This window comes from Ranitomeya imitator, chromosome 3, assembly GCF_032444005.1.
Source record: "Ranitomeya imitator isolate aRanImi1 chromosome 3, aRanImi1.pri, whole genome shotgun sequence".
NCBI classification, from domain to species: Eukaryota; Metazoa; Chordata; class Amphibia; order Anura; family Dendrobatidae; genus Ranitomeya; species Ranitomeya imitator.
Window position 1 is genome coordinate 178670372 of NC_091284.1, and position 11158 is coordinate 178681529.

The following is an 11158-nucleotide window of genomic DNA, read 5'->3' on the forward strand; positions in this document are numbered from 1 at the left end:
GCATGAACCGGTTACAAACCAGTATGTGTAAAAGCACAGACACAGAGGGCTATTAAATGCATAAAGTGTGTGAGAACAAGATACAAGGATGCTGGTTATGAAAAATATTTTGAATTCGCAACATAGGGATAGTTAGATAATTGTGCTGAGACGGTAGGCGGTTTATATATTGGCAAGACTTAGAGAGCAGCAGAGAGCAGTGTCTGAAGTCCAGCTTCTCAATACCTGTCAGAGTAACACTCAGCCCACACACATAACAGCTGCCAACTGGGTGTGGATCGATGACATTTGTGAGGTTCTTCAAAACTTTGAGTGCTGCACCAAGATGGTGAATGCTGATGATGCTATTGTCAGCGTAACCTTCTCGCTCATCTGTCTATTAAAACGTTCGCTGCAGAATTGAAAAGAGGAAGCTTTGAATGCCGAGCAAGTGGCTATGGCACAAGATTTTCCAGTGGCTGAATCCACACTGTGCAGCCTCACACAATATACTCAAGCCACATTGGGTGATGACGAGGAACAGGAGGAGGAGAAGAAAAAGAAGTTTTTAGTCTGGGCTACAGAGGGGAATCCCAATCCCAGTTTATTCCTTGTCTAGCATGGATGGCCTAAAGTGGAGGAAGAGGAGGAGGAGGCTAAGCCTCATGAGGAGGAGAGAATGGTTGTGTCATGGTTTACTGTGCTCTCGGGTCAGGTAGTTGCAGGGTTAACTCTTATGGCCTCTTTCTGGGTCCTGGGAGGCTTTTTATAGCCTCACTCTGAGGTCAGTCCTTGTCGTTTAGACTCTGACCATTGGCTGAGTGTGTCTGACCCTGGTGTGCCTCTGCTTTGTGCAAGTACTAGTCTGTCTGTTTGGTTTCTGATTTGGTTCTGTCGCTGTTGTGATTTCTGCCTGCTGTTTTTGTACTGTCTACTGCCCGTTCTGGTTTTTCTGATCTATTGCTACGTCCTGACTATTCTTCTGATTTCCCCTGTGTACTGCGCCGCCCTCTCTGTGTATGACCCCCGCCTGTCCGACCTGAGTTCCCCTCTCCTTTACTTTAGTTTCCCTGTAAAGACTTACACCCATCTCCAGCAGCAGGACGCTAAGCTCCACCTCCTGTGGTCACATGAGCGCAGGTCCTCCTGTTCTCTACCATACTCAGCACGCTGTGCAGGTCCCGTCTGTCTGAGTTTTCCTTGGTATCTGACCCCGGGTCCTCCTGTAGTGTGGGTGAGTCACCCTGTTCAGCCGTGACAGTGTTTCGGTGCTGACAGGATCTGGCAGGTTGTTGTTCTTCCTGGTGAGGACAACTAACGTTTGACTCTTTGTATTCTGCCACACATGGAAGAGCTGATGTCCAGATGCCTTTCCCATGACCCTTGCGTGAAAGACATTTTGTTCATCATGAAATACTGGCTGTGCACGTTTCTTGTCCCACGGTACAAGGAGAAATTTGCTTCTCTCATGTCGGAGGCAGATGGGACATTTTCAGTGTCTGCATGCCAGAGGGTCATTGTGGAAGACTTGATGAAAAGATTACTCTGTTGGCAGAGGTACTGGCTCTTTTCCCCCACAAGGATTACAGGGGAGGGCCATGCACACCAGGTGCAACTCAGGGGGAATGTCCACCAATAGTGAAGCTTGTACGCCCTATCGATTGCCTGGCTGACACGACACACCCCAACAGAGGAGTAATGCTAAATTGTCACATAAGATTATCTGGACCTCGATTGCGCCAGTCGCACAATTGCTAAATAAAAATACACTATTTTTGAAACCAATAGAAAATTATGATTTTTTTTCAATTGCCTTGTTGACACACTGCAAATTCGGAGTAATGAAGATTATTGCCCCTGCTAAATTGTCATGTAAGATTTTCTCTACCCAGATTGCGCCAGTCGCACAACTACTAGATAAAGAAATGCTATTTTTTAAACAAATATTTTTTTGGGGGGTGGATTTTTTTAAATTGCCTTTATAAGGCATGCCAACAGCAGACTCAGGGAAATTAATGGGAAATAGTGACATTTCCAAAGCTCAAGAGGTTTTGCCCCAGTCGCACAACTGCTAGACAAATATTAAGTATTTGAGCAATAGATGATGAATATTATTTAGCAATTAGATTAAAGAATGGATGTTACTATATCCTGACATAGTAACATAGTAACATAGTTATTAAGGTTGAATGAAGACTTTAAGTCCATCTAGTTCAACCCATAGCCTAACCTTACATGCCCTAACATGTTGATCCAGAGGAAGGCAAAAAAACCCATGTGGCAAATAGTAAGCTCCACTTTGGGGAAAGAAATTCCTTCCCGACTCCACATACGACAATCATACTAGTTCCCTGGATCAACACCCTATCACGGAATCTAGTATATATACCCTGCAGCATTATACTTTTCAAGAAAGGTATCCAATCCCCTCTTAAATTTAAGTGATGAATCACTCATTAAAACATCATACGGCAGAGAGTTCCATAGTCTCACTGCTCTTACAGTAAAGAACCCGCGTCTGTTATTATGCCTAAACCTTCTTTCCTCCAGACGTAGAGGATGCCCCCTTGTCCCTCTCTCAGGTCTATGCTTAAAAAGATCATCAGAAAGGTCCTTGTACTGTCCCCTCATATATTTATACATTAAAATAAGATCACCCCTTAGTCTTCGTTTTTCCAAACTAAATAGCCCCAAGTATAATAACCTATCTTGGTATTGCAGACCCCCAGTCCTCTAATAACCTTGGTCGCTCTTCTCTGCACCCGCTCTAGTTCAGCTATGTCTTTCTTATACACTGGAGACCAGAACTGTGCACAGTATTCTAAGTCTGGTCGAACTAGTGACTTGTATAGAGGTAAAATTATGTTCTCTTCATGTGCATCTATGCCTCTTTTAATGCATCCCACTATTTTATTTGCATTTGTAGCAGCTGCCTGACACTGGCCACTGAACACGAGTTTGTCATCCACCCATACACCCAGGTCTTTTTCATTGACGGTTTTGCCCAGAGTTTTAGAATTAAGCGCATAGTTATACATCTTATTACTTCTACCCAAGTGCATGACCTTACATTTATCCCCATTAAAGCTCATTTGCCATTTATCAGCCCAAACTTCTAGTTTACATAAATCATCCTGTAACATAAAATTGTCCTCCTCTGTATTGATTACCCTGCAGAGTTTAGTGTCATCTGCAAATATTGAAATTCTGCTCTGAATGCCCCCTACAAGGTCATTAATAAATATGTTAAAAAGAAAATGGCCCAATACTGACCCTGTGGTACCCCACTGCTAACCGCGACCCAGTCCAAGTGTGCTCCATTAATAACCACCCTTTGTTTCCTATCCCTGAGCCAGCTCTTAACCCACTTACACATATTTTCCCCTATCCCCATTATTCTCATTTTATGTATCAACCTTTTGTGTGGCACCGTATCAAAAGCTTTTGAAAAGTCCATATACACTACGTCCACTGGGTTCTCTTGGTCCAGTCCGGAACTTACCTCTTCATAGAAGCTGATCAGATTAGTCTGACATGAATGGTCCTTAGTAAACCCGTGCTAATACTGGGTCATGAGGTTATTCCTCTTCAGATACTCCAGTATAACATCCCTTAGAATGCCCTCCAGGATTTTACCCACAGTAGAGGTTAAGCTTACTGGCCTATAATTACCGAGTTCAGTTTTTGTCCCTTTTTTGAATATTGTCACCACATTTGCTATACGCCAGTCCTGTGGTACAGACCCTGTTATTATGGAGTCTTTAAAGATTAAAAATAATGGTCTATCAATGACTGTACTTAGTTCCTGTAGTACTCGAGGGTGTATCCCATCCGGGCCCGGAGATTTGTCAATTTTAGTGATTTTTAGACGCCGCCGCACTTCCTGCTGGGTTAAGCAGGTGACATTTAATGGTGAATTTCTATCACTAGTCATTTTGTCTGCCATGGGATTTTCTTTTGTAAATACTGATGGCTTGGCTTTTTCCTCATCCTCATCCACCATTTCACCCAGACTATTTTTAAGGGGGCCAACACTATCATTTTTTAGTTTCTTGCTATTTACATAGTTAAAGAATATTTTGGGGTAATTTTTACTCTCCCTGGCAATGAGTCTCTCTGTCTCAATCTTTGCTGCCTTGATTTGCTTTTTACAGAATTTATTTAATTTTTTGTATTTATTTAATGCCTCATCACTACCTACTTCCTTTAATTCTCTAAATGCTTTCTTTTTGTCACTTATTGCGCCCCTTACAGCTAGATTTAGCCATATTGGTTTCCTCCTATTTCTAGTATGTTTATTCCCATACGGTATATACTGTGCACAGGTCCTATCCAGGATGCTAATAAAAGTCTCCCATTTTCTTTGTGTATTTTTATGTCTCAGGATATCGTCCCAGTTAATTGCACCAAGATCATCTCTCATCCATTGGAAATTTGCCCTCCTGAAGCTTAGTGTCCTTGTAACCCCTCTATTACACATCTTATTAAAGGATACATGAAAACTTATTATTTTGTGATCACTATTCCCCAAGTGACCCCCAACCCTTATATTTGCTATGCGGTCTGGCCTGTTGGTTAATATTAGGTCTAGCAGTGCCCCCCTTCTTGTTGGGTCCTGAACCAGTTGTGAAAGGTAATTGTCTCTCATAGTTGTCAGACACCGATTACCTTTCCTGGAACTGCAGATTTCCGTTCCCCAATCTATTTCAGGGTAGTTGAAGTCCCCCATAATAATGACTTCCCCTTGAGTCGCAGCTTCATCTATTTGCATTACGAGGATATTCTCCATTGCTTCCATTATTTTTGGAGATTTATAACAAACCCCTATCAGTAATTTATTATTTTTCCCCCTCCCCTTATCTCCACCCACAGGGACTCTACATTTTCCTTAGATTCACCTATATTATCACGCTGGATGAGTTTTAAGGACGATTTTACATATAGACACACCCCTCTCCCTCGCCTATCCATTCGGTCATTTCTGAACAGACTATAACCCTGCAAGTTAACAGCCCAGAGATGGCTCTCATCCAGCCACGTTTCAGATATCCCCACCTTGTCATAATTATGCTCCAACAACATTAATTCTAATTCGTCCATTTTGTTGGCAAGGCTTCTGGCATTAGTATACATGCACTTGATGTTCCTCTCTGTACCTCTATTCTTTCTTAAATTATTAACTGTTCTAACCACACCCCCATGCCACCGCTACCCCCATCTTCCTTATTTGTGCCCATGTCTCTATCTGCACTATCTTCCCCTCCTATAAAATGAATACCCTCCCTCCCCCAATCCCTAGTTTAAACACTCCTCCAACCTTCTAGCCACAAGTATTATTTTGTGTTAAAAAAAATAGGCTGCTAGACATGAATATTATGTAGCTCCCAAAAATGGTTTTACTTATGCTGTTACTACCGAATATTTATATCCCACTACAAATTGATGATTTGTATGTTATGATAGTGGATGAAACCTTCCCTATTTCACCCTAATCCCACAGTCTGTTCCTAATATAGCTACTATGCAACACAGTGTAAAATAGCAGAGAACTGCAGCATGTACTTGCAATGATCAGAACACTCATTCAGATGTCTTTCTTTCAACCACCCTCCCTCCCTCAAATTAAATCTCTTGCAACAACTGAAATCCCCACCTAATAAACAAGTAATCTAATTTGTTCACAATCTTCAGCTCTTAAAAGAGCTTTTTGGAATGAATAAATGCTCACTATAACTTCCTATCACTCTCCCTACACTACTCTCACTGTCGCTAAGCTCAAACTATGCTCTCCCTATGCTGTTTCCGGCTGCAATGTGCACAAGATGGCACATGCAGCCTTTAAATAGTCCCTACGACATTGGAAGGCCAGCCAATTACAGTAATGCCACACCAAAGATGGTGCTAGCATTACTGTGATTGGCAAGCCAGCCCAGCATGTTCATTGACTGCAAATAAAGCGACAAAAATGCTGGACGGGTCACTCAAATATACCAAAGTGAATACCTAATTACTCGCCGAGTAACGAATAGCCCGAATACCGTACAATTCGTGCAAGTAACGAATAGTGCTGAATTTATTCACTCATCACTAATAGTTATGCATACTGAAGTTTTCAGTTATTTTGTCCTATTTGTTGTTTGCTCCACAATAAAAAAAACCTAAATGTTCACGGTTGTAGGCATGCTCTTTACATGAACTGATGGAAACTTTGAAAAAAAACAATGGAATTCCAGGTTAGGAGGTAGCAAAACACAAAAAACTCCAAGGGGGGGGGGGGGGGGGGGGGTTTGGTTGTGAATTATTTTGCAAGCCATTGGGCCTGACAAATATTTTATGGATTACAAGGACATAAAAATTTACCATCTCACAGTAAATATTAATGTTAATCAGTTGTTGATATGTATGGTCTCCCAATTTAATACTGTATGTTTCACTTTAGTGCATTCTGTTTTTCAGAAAGGGTGGTGTTATCTCAATACAAATTCTGCTTTTGCTTTGCTAACAGTAAAGAGTCTTGTTAGGCATCATAAATACATTTACTACAATGCCTAATTTTGTATTATTTATGCCTGTGACTAAGATTTCTACTTTTTTCTGAACTTATTTATAACTAGATCAGGTAAAATACTTGATTTATTTTAAAACATGTTGATTAACTAGATTCTTGATTTCAAACTAAGATAATTGATACAGAATTTTAGTCTCATATAATGTGTCCTTGCAGATTATGTGCAGGATGGGACTAATGAGAGAGAACCAGATATGGGTCCCAGAGCCAGAATCTGTGGTATGTATAACAACAAGAAAACCAAGAATTTACTCTATATTGCATGACAAAATGATAGATAAACAGATAAATTCATTGTTTACCTATTTATAATCATTCTAAAGGGGTTTACTACCTTCCAATTGCTCTTGCAATAAGTACACAATAGTTACAGTATTTTCATTGGATCTAACATTTATCTTCGCTGTGGATATATTCTCATTCTAGGGATACCAGTAAAACATAAAACATGATTTTACGCATCTCTAATGCTTAAGGGAGTATTTAATCAATGGTATAACAGAAAAGAAGCTCTAAATGTATGTTATTTTGTAGTATTGATTTTGTTATAAATCATTTCCTTTCTACGTGATTCAGTATGATTACTCTCTTCAATATATACAGTAGTACTGTGAAAAACTAACTTTGAGGCAAGTAAAATGCTTTAAAAATAGAAGTGCTCATAGTTTATTTTTATTAATTAAACAAAAAAATGAATGAACAAATAAGAAATCTAGCGAAAATTAATATTTAGGCATTTGGCAGGGAGGTTGTTCCAGACATCTTGGAGATCTAGTAACTACAGATCTTGCGTCTCTTCATGTAATCCCATGCAGACTCAATGATGTTAAGATGAGAACTCTGTATGTGTCATATCATCACTTCTAGATTCATTGCTCTTCTTAATTCTAAAAATAGTTTTTAATGACATTTGATCTATGTTTTTGTCTGTTGTCCTACTGCAGGATACATTTTGAGCTCCATCAGACACCTTCCTCATGATATTGCATGATGGATAAGTATCTTACTGTATTTCTCAGCATTGAGGACACCCTTAATCCTGACTAAATCCCCAACTCCATTTACTGAAATCTAGCTCTAAACTAGCAAGGAACCTCTACCATTTCTCACTTTTGCCTGCAGACACTCATTATTGTACTATTATGCAGCCTTTAGGCGAATAAACTGCCTTCTGTTACAGACAAATATTGCACATTTTGACTCGTCAGTTCAGACCACCTGCTACAATTTTTATGCACACCATTCCCTATGATTTCTTAACATAGTTGAGTCACTTGATTATGTTTGTTTGTGAAAGGTATCGTTTTTGTCAGCACTTTTAGCCTGACTACTCTGAACACCAGATTGATGTAGATGGAACCCACTAGTTGCAGCCATGATGTTTCTTTCATATGCTGTACTAAGTTTGTGTGGCCAACCACTTCGTCAAATGTCCTCAATGTTGCCCATTTCTTTGTGTTGCAAAATACTTTTCCATTACACAATATCATCAGGGAGGCATCTGATTGATTCCAAATTTATTCTGCAGCAGGACAATGACCCAAACATACAAAAGGTGTAAGTAAGATCTTCAGGGCAAAAAAGAACAAGGAGTCCTGGATGTGATAATCTGTCACCAAAAAGCACTTATCTCAAGTGCATCAAGTCTCTCTGGGATGGCATAAATAGACAAAAGGTACCTTCACACATAACGATTTCATTAACGATATCGTTGCAACGATATTTTTGTGACGTGGCAACGATCCCGCTAACGATCTCGTTATGTGTAACAGCGACCAACGATCAGGCCCCTGCTGGGAGATCGTTGGTCGCTGGGGAATGATCAGGACCTTTTTTTGGTCGCTGATCACCCGCTGTCATCGCTGGATTGGCGTGTGTGACGCCGATCCAGCGATGTGTTTACTGGTAACCAGGGTAAATATCGGGTTACTAAGCGCAGGGCCGCGCTTAGTAACCCGATATTTACCCTGGTTACCATTGTAAAAGTAAAAAAAAAAACAGTACATACTCACATTCCGATGTCTGTCACGTCCCCCGGCATCAGCTTCCCGCACTGACTGTGTCAGCGCCGGCCGTAAAGCAGAGCACAGCGGTGACGTCACCGTTGAGTTGTACCATTGAATGACACCATTCATTTTAACACACAGTGTACTGGAGAACCAGAAAAAAATTCCAAATGATCCGCCAATATGATTCTCCTCATTAGTACAATTATGCGGAAGCCAAACAAGTCCAGTTTTTATTATTTTAGTAAATAAAAAATCAGAAGTTTAAAAAAATGTTTTGGATTGTGTTGCCATTTTCTGCGTACCGTAACGTTTTCATTTTTTGGTCAATGGAGCTGTAGTAGGGCTTATTTTTTGTGGGGGGAGTTAACGTTTTTATTGACACCATTTTGGGAGAAATATGTTTTGAACACTTGTTACAGCATTTTTTGTAATATTGCAGTGACCAATGCAATAGCGGTTTCAAATTTCTTTCTTTTTTCAAATCATGCTGTTTAATTTTTTATTTTGATAGATCAGACTTTTTTGGTTGATACTACATATGTGTATTTTATTGTTAACTTTATTCTTAATTTGGGAAAAGAGGGGTGATTTGAACGTTTATTTTATGCATTTTTTCATATTTTTTAAGATCTTCTTTTTTACTTTTGAATGTATTTATTAGTCTCCCACAATATTACTGCATATAGTAAAAATCAAGGTCTACTTTGAAGCCCGACCACAGTCATGGTTTCAAGGGAGCTCTATAATGACAAGAACAGAGGTCTTCAATAATAGATTCCTGGATGATTAGCAACCCATCGGTACCCCATGATCAAGTCACAGGTGTGCCGATGAGCGCATAGAGTAACGCGACCCTAAGCTGATATAGTGTTAAAGCCACTGTCAGAGATTGACAGTGGCATTTAACACGCTAATGTGTACGGCCGATGTCGGGGTAAGGGGTTAATATTATATTCTTTTCATTTGGCTATATGGCTATATACTTGCTACTTCATTATCAGGACCAATGTTATCTAATAATTTAAACATTGACAAACATATCCTAAAAGACATATATAATCATTTGGAACTAATTTAATGAGCAACTTTCTAATTATATTTCCTCACTATAGGATGTTCCAGCTCTGCCAATTTCTACAACATTTTTGGAGCGAAACTTGCCTTCTGCTCAAGGTTTCCTTAGATTCATTGGCTGTACCACCTTCTTAGCAACAGCTGCAACTGGAATTCTAGCCATCAAGAAGGGATATCTAAGCTTTAACTTCAATTTTAGATCTTAACTTGATATAAAAATGTTTATTTACTGTGACATGAGAATCTAAACTAAAGCTGGCAGGCATGGCGCGTTACTCCTCTATTTAGCATTGGAGATTTTATCACAGAGTATTGTAGTGGCTACATGATTAAATACTGTATTATAATAAACACATTTCATCACTACAATTATTTTATCTATTACTTCTGTAAAAAAAACTTTGACCAAAATCTTACATTTGTTTTTCACTGCAGTCAAAACCATTGTTTTTCTACTATATTATGTGAGCATGGTTATTACCTTCACGCCGCAGCCCAATTTCATTTTTTCATTTTCGTCTTTTTCCTTTCCTTCATCTCAGAGCCATAACTTTTTAATTTTTATGTCCAAATAGACATCAGGGATTTTTTGTGTGGGACGAGTTGTACTTTTGAATGATACCATTCAGTTTACCACAAAGTATACTCGAAAATGGGAAAAAAATTCTAAGTGAGGTGAAATTGTGAAAAAACACAATTCAGACATTGTTTTTTGGGAATTGTTTTTACAGTTTACATTTTGTGGCGAAAATGACCGTGTAATATGATTCTCCTCATCACACTCAATTACGGTGATGCCAAACATGTCCAGTTTTTTATTATTATAGTGGTGAAAAAAAATAGTGAAATTAGTAAACAAAAATCTTTAGAGTTGTGTCATCATTTTCTGAGACTCGTAACATTTTTATTTTTTGTCCAGTGGAGCTGTCTGACAACTTACCTTTTGCTGAGTGAGACAACATTTTTATTAGTACCATTTTGGGATAGATGTGACTTTTTGATCACTTGGTACAGCATTTTTATGTGGAATTGCTGTGAACAAAAAATTTAATTTTGGTGTTCTTGATTTTTTTCCGTTTACGGTATTTATCAATCGAGTTAATTATTTTTATATTTTAATAGATCAGACTTTTCGTGGCAATACCAAATATGTGTATTTTTTACATTTTCTAATATCTTTATTTTCACTGGGGTATCAGCACGCATGGATTGTCTGCCAGGCACTGTAGTAACACAGCCATCTTTTTTGTGGTATTGCAGTGATTGGCTGGCCGTACAGCGTTATCAGGTCTATAAGAGACCTGGTGCCGCCCTGCTCACCGTATTCTGCTCCGGACTCAGCTAGTGTAGGGAGAGCTGCTGCTGAGATTCGAGGGTACATAGATTGCAGCGTTAGGCAGGCAGTAGAGATGAGTGGTGTTCGAGTCGAACTGTTCGCCAATTTCAGATTCGAGCTGTTTGGGGCAGTGTTCGAGTTGTTCGACAAAATCAAACAATTTTTTTTAAATTCGGCTGTTCGAGTTTCTGT

The 11158-nt window shown here is 39.3% G+C and overlaps 1 protein-coding gene across 1 annotated transcript in view; it reads left to right on the top strand.

Moving 5' to 3' along the window:
• The window catches only part of LOC138673068 (amine oxidase [flavin-containing] B-like), a 151073-nt gene extending 140575 nt beyond the window's left edge, over positions 1-10498 (top strand). The window contains exons 14-15 of the mRNA XM_069761649.1: positions 6704-6766; positions 9669-10498. Coding sequence (XP_069617750.1) covers positions 6704-6766; positions 9669-9836 — 231 coding nt within the window. The 3' untranslated portion in view covers positions 9837-10498. The remainder of the gene's footprint in view (positions 1-6703; positions 6767-9668) is intronic.
• The last annotated feature ends 660 nt before the right edge of the window (positions 10499-11158 follow it).